This window comes from Neomonachus schauinslandi, chromosome 2, assembly GCF_002201575.2.
Source record: "Neomonachus schauinslandi chromosome 2, ASM220157v2, whole genome shotgun sequence".
In the NCBI taxonomy this organism is placed as follows: Eukaryota; Metazoa; Chordata; class Mammalia; order Carnivora; family Phocidae; genus Neomonachus; species Neomonachus schauinslandi.
The window spans coordinates 126374172-126391109 of record NC_058404.1 but is presented as its reverse complement, the minus strand read 5'-3'; the positions used below and the strand labels follow the sequence as shown (position 1 = coordinate 126391109).

The window sequence follows — 16938 nt, the reverse complement described above, 5'->3', positions numbered from 1 at the left end:
CAGTTCTTTATACCCTTTCTCTGAATTCAGTATCAAATGGAATAGGCCCTTATTAAATATTAGTGATTTACACTATGAAGATTTTAGGAATTTTGTAAAAGTAAGTCCCTGGTTTTTGTTGTTGTTTTTTTAAATACTTACCTGCCATAGCATGTGAAGTCATGATTTTGTACCACATTAAATAAATATTAACTCTGCTTTGAGTTCTTAAATTTTCTTGATGTTCATGGATTTTTTCTTTTGGTTTTGTAACATCTTTAGCTTGTGGGTTTTGAAGGGCTTGTGAATTTTTTTCTTCTGTCATGAAAGTATGCTGCTACTGGTAGTTTAGGAACCACACTTTGAGAAACACTGTTTTAAGGTTTCATTAAATCATTCGTTCTTAACATTTTTTTTGGTCATAGATGCCTTTGAGAATTTGGGGAAAACTATGGACTGACTCAATGAAAATACATGCAAAGTTGCACACAATTTGCATACAATTTTAGGGGATTCGTCTCATCCTTGAACAGAACCTAGTGAGGAGGGAGGGTTCAAATGTGTGAATTTCAGTATTAATCTCTTCTCAGGTAAACTTGAGTTGACCAATTCATTTTTCATCTTTAACAAATGACATTTGTTACCATTTTCCTTATTATTATAAAGTGGACTACATAGAAACACAAATTTCTCTGTAATTAACAAATCTGTTTGATTTAGAGATGTTTATATATGTGTTCTTTTTTTTTTTTTTTTAATAAACCACCATACTTTTCACATTTCTGGTAGAATTATATTCACACATTAACTACAAAGCACATTAAATCTCTGGACTTAAACACATATGGATTAGCTGTAGAATGAGAAAGTGTTATGTGGCGTCTTAATAGTGAATTACAGTTTAAGAAGGCACGTTTCTATTTTATTAGGATGCTGGTAGAGAAGAATAAAGATGTTACTTCAATAAAGAAGGACTCATCATGGAAAAGAGATTTAGAGTATTAGAACAAACAGTATTAAGAGCAGCCCTGTGTTTGAACTAGGGAGCTCAGTGGCTACATAAGGAAGAGAAGGCATAATCACCCTCTTATTTCCCTTTGGTTTTGTGAGGCATAATGACACATACTTTGAGGTATTCTCTTCATTGCTACCATATAAGGTGTATTCTCAGACTTTGGGGTAAAACTGATTACAGTTTGACTCATAAGCCAAAAAAGAAGGCCCACAGTTAAAGTAACCACTGCTCACATGGGTTAGGAGTTTACAAATTTACTCACAGAGAGACATCAGTGATTGTTTTATCTCACCATTCTAACATACAAAAAGCCAAATGATTTTATTTCACAGAAAAGAGTATTAAAATGAATCCAAAGTAGCCTCAAATTTTAAAGGGGCATGTTCACATTAGACATCCAAGATAGAGATTAGCTTTCTATATGTAGTTGAGTAGCATTTACAGGCTGGTTGAGGTGCCAACACTATATAACAATAGACAATGCACGACAGAACAACTTTAAGTGTTGAGTGTAATATTGTAAGGCAGTTTAATAAGTACTGGAGTGATAGTAAATACATTGGGATTTGAAAAAAGCTTAAGGGATACGTTTAAAAAAAAAAATCAGTACTTCTCAAATGTTCTTTACTTCTGCTCACTTTAGTGGTTAAAAACTCCACCACTTTTACTTGTGAAATTCGGTCAACGATTGAGTAACACTCATCTTTCATCAAGAAAACAAGTTCTGTGAGTTCTCTATGTTGGGGTAATGCTCATACATTCTTACGTGTTTTTTGAAGGGTAGCAGTGCAAAAGTCAAATCCATGTTGTTCTGGGAAGTATGTGGGCGATAAACACCTAGAGACTTTCAACCAGAGGCTCATAAGTCTGGATTCAAATGTTTTCTCCTATAGTAGGTACTAGAAAGTACGTTTTAAAGCAAAATAAAAGATTGCCTGTTCCTTAGGAGTTTTTCAAAATAAGACTTTCCTCAGTGCTTTTCTCTGCCTCAAGAAAATCCTGTTGGTTAGACTGATATAATTTTGTTGGTATATTTATCCAAATTTTGGTAACAGCACTGTTAGAAAAATAGCATCTTTATTTTTCCATGGTTTAGTTCCCATGGTTTTCGAACATGGGAAATTTCTGGTAGTGTTTCTTTCTATAGCTGTCATATTTATATGTTCCTTTTTTACATTTATTAAGTCTGAGGGCATTCTTGTCATACCCATGGTGTTAGGGTCATACATTTCCAAGCATTCCATATTTGTGGAAAGTATGCAGAGGTTGAAAACTTGCATGTTGGTTATGGTTCGTTATATAGGTACCTGTCTCCTGCTTGTTACCCACAGAATGTAATAGGATAGTTACCAAGGTAATTTTAATTTTGCGTATTGTTCTTAGTAAACATCTGACTATTAAAATGGTGTTATCTATATTATAAGATGGTCTCTGTAATATACTTGGGTATATATATCTTCAGTAAATCATTTATATTGCTAACACCTATTTTCTGAGGTTTGTCACTGCTGGCTTATTTCCAGGGGAAGGCATATGGAGGTTTTTGCATGCATATTGAGATTCCCTATGATTTGGAAGGGTACATTTCATTAGAGAATTCTAAGTGGTGCAGTCACTGTTGTGGCTAAACATTTTGCTTCTTTTTGAAAAACCTTAGGGCAATGTAGCAGCTATATTAAATGCTCTTTTTTTTTTTTTTTTGAGAGATGGAGAGAGAGGGTGGCGTGGGGCAGAGGAAGAGGCAGAGAGAGAATCCCAAGCAGGCTCCATGCCCAGCGCAGAGCCCAAAGTGGGGCTCAGTCTCACAACCTTGAGATCATGACCTGACTAAAATCAAGAGTCGGATTCTTAACTGACTAAGCCACCCATGCGTTCTTAAGTGTTTATTTTATTTTATTTTATTTTAGATTTTATTTATTTAACTGAGAGAGCACAAGCAGGGGAAGTGACAGGCAGAGGGAGAAGCCAGCTCCCCGCTGAGCAGAGAGCCTGATCTGGGGCTTGATCCCAGGACTCTGGGAACATTACCTGAGCTGAAGGCAGCTGCTTAACCGACTGAGCCACCCAGGAGCCCCTAAAATGCTCATTTTATTTTTATTTTTTTTAAAAGATTTTATTTATTTATTTGACAGAGAGAGACACAGCGAGAGAGGGAACACAATCAGGGGGAGTGGGAGAGGGAGAAGCAGGCCTCCCACCAAGCAGGGAGCCCATTGTGGGGCTCGATCCCAGGACCCTGGGATCATGACCTGAGCCAAAGGCAGATGCTTAACAACTGAGACATCCAGGTGCCCCGCTTGTTGAAAAGTTTTAAGAAGACAGGCACATGGGTGGCTCAGTTGATTAAATGTCTGACTTCAACTCAGGTCATGATCTCAGGGTCCTGGGATGGAACCCTGCATCAGGCTCCCTGCTCAGTGGGGAATCTGCTTGTCCCTCTGCCCCCCCCCCCGCTTGTGTGCACGCATGTGCTCTCTCTGTCCCCTCTCTCTTTCTCCCGCAAATAAAATCTTAAAATATATATATGTATATATTTTTAAAAAGTTTTAAGAAGAAATGCTGCTGGAGCCACACATTTGCATGGAGACTAAGCATTTGGGGGAAGTTTAGTTATAAATTTTATTTGAGTACAATAAAGTTAATGACATGTTTAGTGACACACATTGGTATTACTGTGAGTTAATTGACTCTAAATCATAGTTATTAATAAGAGTCATTTAGGTTATTTTAGTTATTCAAATCAAAGTATAAAATCATCTCTTATTATTTTGATGTTCAGTTCAATTTAAATATTATTTTCTGCATATGCACATGGAGGTACAACAGACCCAGAGACAAGGCCTGGATCTAGTTTACCAAACCTAGAATACCTCATGACCCTTTCTTCTCTCGTAGTCCTGGTTCCCTATTTTAGCCTCTGTGCTTTCTTGTTTTTTTTTTTTTTCTTCCTGTCCCATTTCAAAAAAGCTTCTTCACCAATATTATCTTATTGATTCTTAATCTTTGGCCTTTTGGTACAGTGGCAACATCTAACTGACCTGGGAAGTGGTGATATGAAGTCGCTGTCCTATGAGAATGGAGTTTGGAAAATTCAGAATTGGATAGTGGTAAGCAGAGAAAGAGGACATGGAAAGCTGGTTCTGATCCTGTAGCATATCGAGGTCTGTTGCTGAGTAAAGGAAAACTTAAGGCTTAGAGAAGACGAAGGAATAAAGTGAATGAAGAAGGGATATTTTGTCTTTATTTATGGAGGGAAGGGGAAGCCAGAAGGTCTGACTGGTCAGTTTGAAAAGCTGTCTTCTCTGCCCTGTAGGTCCTTGAAACAGGCATCCAGCCTATGTGAATTGGTGGCATGGCATAATAATAATAATAGTGAACATTTATTTTGCATTGTGTGGTATATGCTATGCTGGTGTTTTATTTATCTGCTCAAGCAGTCTGTGAGACTGTTGGAATTGTAGTCCTCATTTTAAGGAGAGATAGATGAAGCTTAGAGAGGTCTAGTAAATTCATGTCACACAATCGAGAAATGGCAGAACATGAGTATGAACTCATGTTTGCCTGATTTCAAAGCCTGTGCTCTGTACTATGTTCTTATTTGCTGTATGGACATAGGCAGTCCCTTTGAAGCTCTCTTTTTCCATCTGTAACACAGACTAAAACTACCTGATAATGGCAAAGAAAGATAAAAGTGTTTCTCAAAGTTGCTTACTTACTGTTGTTGCTCAGTAAATAGTCCTAATTACTTTTCTGGGTCATTTCTTTCTCAGGATAGAAAAATGTTATGTGAGAAGAGCTACTCCTCTAAAATGACTGAAGAACATTTGCCTTTGGGTATTTCCTGGTCAAAGTCAGATGGGGGAAGCCCAAGTCTTGGTGCCTTTCATCCTTTCCCATAACAGACAGACAGACAGACAGACAGACAGACACACACACACACACACACACACACACACACACACACACACTCTTTCTCTCTCTCTCTCTCTCTCTCCCCCCATCTGCTTACTGAAGACTGGACTTGCTTTTCAAGAGAAAACTTCTTGTCATCCATAACTGTAGTATAAAAGGGTTACAATGAATCCCTAGAGGTTTTAGTCCAAGTATAGGTGATTAATATTAGAGCCTTTCTCATCTAGGCTAATGGGGAGGCTCAGTAGAGATACCATTCCCTTGAAGAGCATATAGTTGTCCTGGTTTACCTTCATTTCTGCATCAGTAAACAGAAGCTCAGATGTAGTTCCAACATGTGTAGTCATGTGTGCTTGCAACTTGAGACCACAAAGCAATGTTTTTAAAGAAACATACAGCTACAATTAAGTTTATGGAAAATTGGACAACAGTAATAAAAACGCATCTCAAGATCAAAGGAGAAGCATTTGCTTGTGATTAGTTTGATTTATGCTGAGCTTGACCCAGGAGCCTCCCACTACTGCTTCCTTCTTACACATTGTGCATTTATGAAATACACATACACTTAAGGCTGTCATATAATATGTACAAGATTTACTGATGACAGAAAGTTTTTACTGTTTCAAATGAATGCAAGCTATTCAGACTGGCAAAAACAAAAAATGAACTATGAAAATAATGAGTGACCTTGTAGTTTTTCCTTAGCTGCTAACAATTCATAATAGTGCTACATCCTACGCAATTTAAGGGGGAAAAAAAACCATTTATCTTTCTAATGAGTGGATGGCTTGAGGAAGTGGGGATAAATGAAGCTCATAGGAGTAGTTAGTGAGATGCCGTCTTTAACAAGTCTTAAATTTGTTTTTATGCATTGGGCCTTTCCCACTATACATACAGCATTAGTTCAGGCTCTTCATGTTCTTTAGTTTAAATTGTGTGAATAGAAAACCCGAGTATTGAATACTAAAGATGGTTGGAGATTTAGAAAAGATGTTATTATCAAAACCCAAGATGATTAATATTACTGGCCTCAAAAAACTATAGACAGAAAGGAATTTGTTTGACAGTTTAAATAATTTGAAAGATTATATAGATGGTGATGGGCATTTGTTTCCATTTCTGATCATTGATTGAGAAAAGGTTGTGATTAAATACAATTAAGCTCGCTCTATCTATCTATCTGTCTATGAGAGAGAGAGACAGAGTACGACGAGCTGGGGGCAGAGAGGGGCAGAGGGAGAGGGGGAGAGAGAGAATCTTAAACAGGCTCCACACTCAGCGCAGAGCCTGATGTGGGGCTCGATCTCACGACCCTGAGATCATGACCTGAGCTGAAATCAAGAGTGGGATGCTTAACCAACGAAGCCACCCAGGTGCCCCACAATTAAGCTCTTCCTAATGCTTGTTAGATAAAGATATCAAGAGGAGTTGTGATATCTCTTTGAAGGTCCTAGGAAAAATATATCACTAACTATCCAAAATGGATTTACTTTGTTCTATTAGAAATGTGGTTTGAGTTTTGACCTTACTTAGACCAGTTCAGCCTAATGATTAATCGAAGACTCTCATTTTCAGATTAGATCCATTTTTCTCTCTTTGATGAATTAAGTATATTTCTACTAGAATTTAGCATATTAAACTGATATGCCACTTTATTGATTTCTTATTTACGATGGTTTAATTAGATATTTTTCTAATACTTACAATATTCAAAGTTCTTAGAGGAGAGCAAATTCTAAAACATGATCTCTGACTTTATAAAGCTTGTTTTAAAGTTGGAAACAGGTTGGTAACAAATTACAGGTAGCTCGCAATTCAGGCTTTAGCTTTATTCTAGATTGTAGAAAGCAAGAAGGTATTTGAAATTTGTTTACCCTCTTTTTATAAATAGTTGACATGATTGGAACTCTCTAGTATGAAGTAATAGAGCCACCATTATGGAAATGTGAAGATGGAGGAAAGGGGGAGGAATATGGAGAGTTTGATGATAGGAGGTCTTTAGAAAACTCTTGTGGTACTTAGTAGGCAAGTTCAGGGTGACATGTTGAGTATGGATTAGCATGGGAGAGGAATGGAAGGATAGATACAATTTAGTAATTTCCCTAGATGTTGGTACCTATGGAAGAGGCAGAATTCACAGGGTCTATAGGATTTCTGTGCTCTGCCATCTAAAAATAACGGTGGCAGAGTAAAAGCAATCCTAAAAGGATAGATAGTTCTAAGAAGTTGGATTTGGACATCTTGAGACCATGGGCTCTTAGAATCTAGCAGGCAGCTAGAACAAAGGAGTAAGAAAAGTTTTACCTAGTTATGACACTGGATTTGATTAGATTATTTTCTTTCTACATTGTTCATTACCTTTATGTTACTACTGGATGAGAGTATTTAAATTGCTTTTATTGGATACATTTAGAGGAAATGTCCATAGGTTTCAGTTTCTATTTTAAGGCTACCTTAATGTGAGAAATGATGAGGTAATTTAGCTGTGTTCTATTTCTGGTTATCTATCTGCCTGCCTGCCTATCTATCTATCTATCTATCTATCTATCTATCTATCTATCTATCTATCTATCTATCTACCTACCTACCCACCCACCCACCCACCCACCCACCTACCTACCTACCTACCTACCTATCCATTATCTATCTATTTTAACGCTTTACCTAAAATAAAGGTCAAGCATTGGCTAAAATAAAATCTGGGATAAATTATTTGATACTTTCTCTTATCAGGATTCAAATTTCAATTCATTTGCTCAGTTTGGAAGGGAATAGATTTTCCTTTGCTCTATCAATGAAGTCCTTCAGATTTAACTCTTTTTTTAGGATTAGATCTATACCTTTGTGCAGACAGCTCACAGATAAACTTTTATTTATTTTTAATTTTTTAATTTTTATTTTTTTTAAAGATTTTGTTTATTTGTCAGAGAGAGTACAAGCAGGGAGAGCAACTGGCAGAGCAGGCAGAGGGAGAAGAAGCCTCCCCGCTGAGCAAGGAGCTTGACACGGGACTTGATCCCAGGACCCTGGGATCATGACCTGAGCCGAAGGCAGCCGCTTAACCAACTGAGCCACCCAGGCATCCCTTATTTTTTTTTTTAAAGATTTATTTATTTATTTGAGAGAGAGAGAGCAGGGGGAGGGACAGAGGGAGAAGGAGAATCTAAAGCAGACTCCCTGCTGAGCATGGAGCCTGATGCAGGGCTCAATCTCAGGACCCTGAGATCATGACCTGAGCCAGAACCAAGAGTCAGACGCTCAACAGACTGAGCCACCCAGGTGCCCCAGATAGATGAACTTTTAGTGGCGCCTGGGTGGCTCAGATGGTTAAGCGTCCGCCTTCAGCTCAGGTCATGATCCCAGGGTCCTGGGATCCAGCCCCGCATCGGGCTCCCTGCTCAGTGGGGAGCCTGCTTCTCCCCCTCCCTCTGCTTCTTCCCCTGCTCATGCTCTCTCTCTCTCTATCTCTGTGTCTCAAATGAATTAAAAAAAAAAAAAAATCTTAAACACCTGGAAGGGACCTTTGAGATCATTTAATACAGCCCCTATGTTTCTCAGGTTAGTTATCTGAAGTCAAGGAAATAATAATAATAGCTAACATCTATTGAGCTCTTATCTCACCTAATCATTATAACAACCCTATAAATAAATCCCATAGAAAGCAGTGGCATTGCTGGCTTTTAGGAACAGTTTTCTTTGGTTCTCTGCATATGAGAAGAACAGTGCATATTTCTGTTATTCAATTAAGTGGTTTCTTTATATTTAAATTCATAAAAAGAAATAGTGGTTATTAAAAGACAGTTACACCTGTTAATGTTGTAAAACTGTATCTTTTAATAAAATTAGTTACTGTTGTTTTTAGACTTTTTTCCTACCCTACACAGCTTTTGTATTTTAATAAATATACCTGCCTTTATAGTATTTTAAAATATACTTAATAAATAAAGTTCTATCTTAATTGTTTTTTTTCTTGATCCCATGATTGTGAAAACTAGTCCATTTAATTTTTTTGAATTTTGGAACTACTTTGTCAATCATATAATATATAATAAATAGTGTGTATATGTGTACATATATATATATATAATATAGCTATGTTGATAAGTGTGCTGTGAGTTATATTTTGATCTGCTTTGTTACTCTGGAAATTTTATTTCTTTAGTGTCAACATACTACTAATTTTTCTTGCCCTTAAATATCTTGGCAGCTAAGAGGATTGTTTCTATTAGTGTAAAGATGAAAATAAAATCATGATATACTATGTATGTGATATACTATGTATGTGATAGAGAATATTTCATTTGAAAGTTTTGAAATCTTCTTTTACACTTTGTGTCTGTGAGATTTTGTATAGCTTTGATCAAATAGGTATTTTTTCTTACAAATTTCAAGAATTTTTTTAGTCACTTGATGTATTTTAAAATAAATTTCTAATTCTGTAAAATTTTAGTTTTTCCTAATTTCACAGTTTTTTGTTTTATTTTTTTAATTAAGTAGGCTCCATACGCATCGTGGGGCTCAAACTCACAACCGTGAGATCAAGAGTCCCATGTTCCACCGACTAGCCAGCTAGGCGCACCCCCATTTCACAATTTAAAACAAATGCCAGTGTTAAATAACAAATGTGTGGTATCCATTTATTCAGTATATATTTAGTGAAGATCTGTAGTGTGTCAGGCATACTTCTAGCATTAGGAGAGAGTGGAGAGGAACACAGACATGGGCCCTGTCTCAATGGATCTAATCTTCACCACTATTTTCTTGATTTTAGAGACAGATACTTATTCTCATGTACTAAGATTGGTCTGCCTTGATCATTATTTTTAAGGAAAGAGTTTGACAGCTGATGGTAATCAAAACCTAACCTGACTGAACACTCGTTATCTATTTATTTATTGCTTTGCTTCCAAATTGTGAATTCCAGTACTCAGTTCTTGTTTAGTTTGTGGAGGGATTCATTTTTTATTTTATTTATTTATTTATTTATTTATATTTTTTAGAGATTTTATTTATTTGAGAGAGAGACAACAAGCAGGAGTGGGGGGAGGAGCAGAGGGAGAGGGGCAGAGGGAAAGGGAGAAGCAGACTCCCTGCTGAGCAGGGAGCCTGACAAGGGGCTCCATCCTGGGACCCTAGGATTATTATGACCTGAGGTAAAGGCAGATACTTAGCCTGACTGAGCCACCCAGGCGCCCTGGGATATATTTTTTATTTTATTTTTTATTTTTTAAGATTTTTTTTTTTTATTCATGAGAGACAGAGCGAGAGAGAAAGGCAGAGGGAGAAGCAGGCTCCCCGCGGAGCAGGGAGCCCGATGCGGGACTCGATCCCAGGACCCTGAGATCACGACCTGAGCCGAAGGCAGACGCTTAACCATCTGAGCCACCCAGGCGCCCAATATATTTTTTAATCAAGAAGTAATTTTAGGAGCGCCTGGGTGGCTCAGTCGTTAAGCGTCTGCCTTCGGCTCAGGTCATGATCCCAAGGTCCTGGGATCGAGCCCTGCATCTGGCTCCCTGCTCCGCGGGGAGCCTGCTTCTCCCTCTCCCACTTCCCCTGCTTGTGTTCCCTCTCTCGCTGTGTCTCTCTCTGTCAAATAAATAAATAAAATCTTTAAAAAAAGAAGTAATTTTAGTAAAATGTTCTCCAAAATATTTAGTTGGTTTTTTTCATTTTTAAAAAAATTGTGGTAATCATAAAAGTTAATCATTTTAACTATTTTTTTCTTTTCTTTTTTTTTTTTTTAAAGATTTTATTTATTTATTTGAGAGAGAGAGAGTGAGAGACAGAGAGCACAAGAGGGAAGAGGGCAGAGGGGGAAGCAGACCCCCCGCCGAGCAGGGAGCCCGATGCGGGACTCGATCCCGGGACTCCAGGATCATGACCCGAGCCGAAGGCAGTCGCTTAACCAACTGAGCCACCCAGGCGCCCCATTTTAACTATTTTTAAGCACACAATTCAGTTGCATTAAGTACAGTTACAGTGTTGTACAACCATCACTACTATCCATTTTCAGAATTTTTTCATCATTCCAAAGAGAAACTGTGTAAAATCCTTTACTTTTAAGTATTTGAGGAATATTGGTTATTTTCTTTTTTGGGTGAAATCTCACTTGTCTTCCAACAACCCAATATTCAGTGTGATCTACTTACACTTACTGAATTCTGAGCTTGTCATTGAATTAGAATGGTTTCTTTTGATTTGTACTTGTTCCATGTTTCTAGGTATGTATTAAAATTGCATCGTGTTTCATTTTACTGTAATTTTTTATTTGCTTCTTTTGGAGCAGTGAAATAGATACATATGAACTTTGAAGGAGATCAAACTAAGTTATGTGAACACATAGAAAATTGTTTAGAGAAGGGAAGACAGATTGAGGATTAAAGACTGTGGTACACAAAACCGTCTGACAGTCTCAGACACAACTGGTTTCCTTCCCCTCCTACTAAATGCCTAGAGCAGGAAGCACATCTAGTGTAAAAGATACTTGGGCCTGTGATCTAAAAGAATTCAGTTCCCCAAACACTGGGGAGGAATTGGACTCAACAGGAAAGATTGTTCAGTAGATCCTCTGTCTGTGTTACTCTTTGTGCTCAAACAAAAATACAGACATTTAAAGAGTTTTAAGCATTATTTCGAAAAGAGTTTAAATACCCTATTCACATGACAGGTGTTAAAATGTAGTTTCCTTGGCTGCTTCTCTTCCTCATTCATAACAGTCACATGCTACTGTTACACAATAAAGAAATGGAGAAATTATTAGGGAACCTTTTTCAAAAAATTCTTTCAGTTTTTTAGAGAGCAAATAGGAATTTAAGAAAATAAACACGAAAGTCATTTGAATTTTAACTTTACCTATTAATCAAGATAACTTTTTAATACTTTGTCTAAAAGTATATTAATATACTTTTAATACAAACAAAAGTATAATTTTCGTCTGTGTTTCTTATTCTCTTTTTTAAAGAGTGACATTCCTAATGAAATGTATTTATTACAGCTCAAAGATGGCGGCAAAGCATCCCAGGCAAATGTAAGAATAGGTGATGTGGTTCTCAGCATTGACGGAATAAGTGCACATGGAATGACTCATCTTGAAGCCCAGAACAAGATTAAGGGCTGTACAGATTCTTTGAATATGACTCTGCAAAGGTAATTTGCACTTTATTTGCCTCTGAGAGAGAAAACAATACTGAGGAGTGTGTTTTTGTGTATCTGATCTGCGGCGTTAACTAGGAAGTTTCTACTACCATTGTTTCAGGTAGATAAATTAAAAAATATAATGGCTTTTAAATTGAGTAATCGAACAGTATGAAAAATTGGTGAAAGCTTTGGATTATTTCCCCATAAAAAGGCATGTCATTCATGTACTGATAAAAATTGTGTGTACAGTCTTAGAAAAATCTAAGAATTCCTGAAATTTATCAATAGAGTACAGGCTAAAAATTCTTATAGGGTAAAACTCTTGGCTTTAATATTCTGAGCAGTATATTAGAAGGTATTCTTTTAAGATATGGTTTGGCTATTCTTAGTATGTCTTTTGCCCTTTTTCTCCTGGGTAGAAAAAAATATTTTTACATTTGAAATGCAGATTTTCTGAACTTACTGTTTTTGTTTTTTAAAGTTACTCTGGCCTCAGTTATAGCATAGCTAATCATCTCATTAATTATAATATATCCGGCATTTTGAGCATTTCAACATTTGACCTGCCTTGAAATCATGTGGATTGCTTGTTAAAAATACTGATAGGAATCAGAATGTCTGAAAGGATTAAGAAATATATTTTAGTAAGTCCCCTATGATTATTATGAATTCTAAAGTTATAACTACTGTAGTTTCTTGGGCCCAAGGGAAGGGAGGTGAAAGGAAATGGGAGAGGGTGACTGAATGATAGCTTTCAACCTTTAAAGTTTATAGGGAACGTAGCTATCACTTATCAGCTGGGTATGGAAGATTTTAAATAAGTCTTATTTTTGATGATTACAGAAGTGTTCTCTATTTCTATAAAATTTGGAAAACACCATTTTCCCCCCCAAAACATCTCAGAGGTTTCTGTAAATTATTGTGTATATTGTTAATTTTTAAGAGGGGAATAACATTTTTGGTACCAAATGTATTTGGCTATGGAACCTTTTTTTTCTTGGAGCCTCTCCTGGGACTATTTAAAGGATATATACAGGGTAAGTTATGTACTTCTCTGGAAGTGTATCAATTTGATCTTAAAACTGAATAGGAGAAATTTTTATGAACTTAGACTTACAGATTTACTTTGATGTAACCAGTCCCCCCCCTCCCAACCTTTTTTTGTGTGTGGCAGGGAGAAATTGCTGTCAGTGGACTGTTCAGTCAACAGTTATTTGTGTTTAAATTTTGATAGCTGTTAGGTATATGTTTTAATGCATATAAAGGAGTCAAAGAGAAAAAAATAACCTTGCTAAAAAGTTCTATTTTTGTAGTGTCCTTTCTGTTCTTTGTACTGAGATCTATAACACAAAATTATTGTTACTAATTAAATGAAAAGTAGTCATTTTTATTTATAGTCGTTATATTACTGAGTATGAATTTTGAAAGGGTACCATGAAGTCAAGAAGCTTAGATATTAGTTTAGAAGCTTACGTATATCTTATTTTTCTTTTTTTTTTTTTTTAAATTTTATTGCGAGAGACACAATGAGAGAGAGACAGAGAGCATGAGAGGGAGGAGGGTCAGAGGGAGAAGCAGACTCCCTGCTGAGCAGGGAGCCTGATGCGGGATTCGATCCCGGGACTCCAGGATCATGACCTGAGCCGAAGGCAGTCGCTTAACCAACTGAGCCACCCAGGCGCCCCTATCTTACTTTCTTTTGAAAATACTTCTGAGTCCCATAAGAGTAGATGAAAACCAGATATTACCTTGTTTGTATATATTTCCAGTTTAAGTAATCTGTTAATGACCCTTAATAAAGATTCTTTTAAGCTACTTAAATATGAAATTTAACAAACCAAGTCATTCTAAACATTTGGAGATACTGGTTAATCTTGTTTTCATATTTCTGAATATAGATAATCAGGGCCCAAAACAGGAGAGAGAATTTTAGAGTCCCGTTGTTATTCATTGTTATTCTCAAGTTTTGAACACTTGTATTAAGTAATGTCAACCTGAAAAGAGATTTGCATTTAACAGAATTTATGGTATAACACTGACAATACTACTGGGGCACCTGGGTGGCTTAGTCGGTTGAGCATCTGTCTTGATTTCAGCTCAGGTCAGCTCAGGTCATGATCTCTCAGGGTCATGATATCGAGCCCTGCATAGTGCTCTGCGCTGTGTGTGGAGCCTGCCTAAGATTCTCTCCTTTCCACTCCCTCTACTCCCCACCCCACTTTCTCTCATGTGAGTGCTCTCTCTCTCTCAAAAAAAAAAAAAAAAAAAAGCCCTAAAACATAAACAATACTACTGAAGAAATATTTTTTGCCTTTCAAGGAAAAAAATAAAACTTTGAAGAGTTAGTTTCAATCTTTCCCTATACTAAGTTGCTTCTCTTCCTAAGTTCTCTCCTATGGAAGCAAATATTCTTCTTCCACTTATTTCTGAATTTGCCAACGGCATCCTTAATTGGCCTCCTGTTACCTTACCCTTTTTATTCCATCTATTACCAACCAGACTGTTTTGTAGTCTCCTTCCAAACTGAATGACCTACAACGGTACTTGTGCTGTGTAACTCTTTTCTTCTTAAACATGTACTTTTCTTCGTGAATATGTAGTACTTCCCGTTACAGACTTGTCGTAGTTCAGTTTCCCTGGAAGCAGAACCTGAGATAGAATTCATGTACAAGTAATATATCAAGAGAGGTCCTTGAAATGTTACAACAAAGTGAGGGAAGCAGGATTGGGAAGAAGAAGAAACTGAGAGGATGTGGTTTCAGGGGTATCTAGCCTCAGCTTGATCCAGGAGGTAACTTTGGTACAAAATTGTACCACAGGGGCTGTCTTGCCTTGAGGCAAGGGAACAGGGCTTTTGTCCCCCTTCTCTTGCATTTGTTAGTCACTGGCCATCAGTTGTCCTGGAAATGGATGTGTGCGGATATGTGTGCATGTACATGCAGGGTGGAGGGAAGGAGGTAGCTTCTGTTGCTTACACAGGAAGTTGCTGGTGTGAACCTTTAGCGTTTCGTGAGTGGCTGGACCAACCTGGTAGAAGGGTTCCAGGGGACCCAGGCTGGGTACAGCATGTGCTATGAGATTCCATCCAGACTTGAGTCTGCTTGCTCAAAGGATCAGGTTCCCTGTGATTTAGACTCAAATTGTCCTCCCCAGATTATCACTACTTATCAGTGAGTACTATCATTTTATTTAAGTTTCCTACTGTCCCTCACCTGCCTGTCCGTCCTCTTATGAAATTCACTTCATCTGAGATGCCTACTCATCTCTTCACTGCCAGCACAAGCCTCTACATCCACAAAGCCTATGTTGAACCTCATTGTCTACCTGTTGTCTTTTCTTACTTTTGCAACTCATTCATTTTTTCCCCCTCTGAACTCCTATGACAAGTTTATACCATTTGATTCAGAATTAAGTATGTGCTAGGTATAACCAGGAATAAAAAGGCAAATTCCATGAGTCATACAAATAAACCTAATTAGTTAATAGTCATACCTAATACTGTCCATGTATAGTATAGTATAATAATCACTCCATGTATATTAGTTCTGCTTCTCCAGCTAGACTCCTTGAAAGCAAAGACCATGTTTTTTGCATGATCTGTGTTTAACAACATCTTGTATAGTTTTATGTTCTTAATGTCTAATTAATATTTGATGGGTACCAGCATTAATTCCCAAACTTGGAATCACTTATTTCACAAGTAGTTTTTGAGCTTTTAGTATGTGCCAAGCACTGTTTTAGATGCTGGGGACATGCAGTGAGCAAAACAGACAAAAATCTCTGCCTCACAGTGCTTGCCTTTTATCGAGCAGAGATAGACAATAAAGTAAGTAAAATCATGTATTATATCCCATGGTGCTAAGTGGTATGGGGAAGAATAGAGCACGTAAGGGAGATAGGCAGTGCAGGGGTAGGGAATTGCAAGTTAAAATAGAGTGGCCAGAAAAGCTTCGGTGAGAAGGTTATTGGATATGTGGGTCATGCGTGTCCTAGGCAGAGGGAAGAAGTGGCACAGTGGCCTGATAGGGAGTCCAGTAGGCCTGGAGCAGAGTGAGTGAAGGTGGGGTGAGTGAAGGTAAGAGGTGAGGTCAGGGAGGTAGCAGGAAGTGGCTTGAGATGGGACAGAACTTGTAGAGCCTTGTGGGTCACTATAATGTTTGTAATCAAATTTAAGTTTTCCTGGACCTAAAAAAATTTGTGAGACAGACTTGAAGAGTTGTAGCTGCCCGGCCAGATCTACAGCAAGGTCTGGGAGAGAAATGACTTCATTATTGGAAGGAGGGGCTAGGAGGAGGAGCAGATCAAGCTTCTCCCCACGTCTTGGTAGTGGTGGCACTGCCTTTTCCTTCTAGCACTGTCAGAAACACTGCCACTTTTGCGGAGTTTTGCTCACCTCCACCCAGGAATCCTGAGGGGGAGAAGATAAGAGAAAAGCCATTTTTGTTTTTGAAATGAAAGTTACCAGCAATTTTGTTTCGTGAATTTTTTTTGCACTAAGTATTATTGATATGTATCAACTCATTAAATAAATATATAGTATATACACTTAATTGATTTCTTCTTTAGGCCTACCCTCAATATCTGAAAACAGGGTTTAGATAAGAAAAAGTAAGATAAAGATGCTTGCTTATGATTAAGGTTGTTTTGTAACTGTTTTTTTCTACCTAGTCTAATTTGGGGGTATTTAATAAAGCAAATATATTATCTCTCTGTGATATCCTAAAAAGATAAGACTTGATTCACTGTGTTCTGGGTATCTAATGAATATGGAGGTGTGGAAAATTTCATTTTAATCTGTCTTTTATCCTTGGAGTAGGATTGGAAGTTTCTTTTCTTTCTTTCTTTTTTTCTTTTCTTTTCTTTTCTTTTCTTTTCTTTTCTTTTCTTTTCTT

The 16938-nt window shown here is 37.3% G+C and overlaps 1 protein-coding gene across 2 annotated transcripts in view; it reads left to right on the top strand.

Moving 5' to 3' along the window:
- PDLIM5 (PDZ and LIM domain 5) overlaps nucleotides 1-16938 on the top strand; it is a 204191-nt gene that overhangs the window by 56486 nt on the left and 130767 nt on the right. For both annotated transcript variants that reach the window (XM_021680426.1, XM_044912907.1), the window contains exon 3: nucleotides 11904-12055. In XM_021680426.1, coding sequence (XP_021536101.1) covers nucleotides 11904-12055 — 152 coding nt within the window. The remainder of the gene's footprint in view (nucleotides 1-11903; nucleotides 12056-16938) is intronic.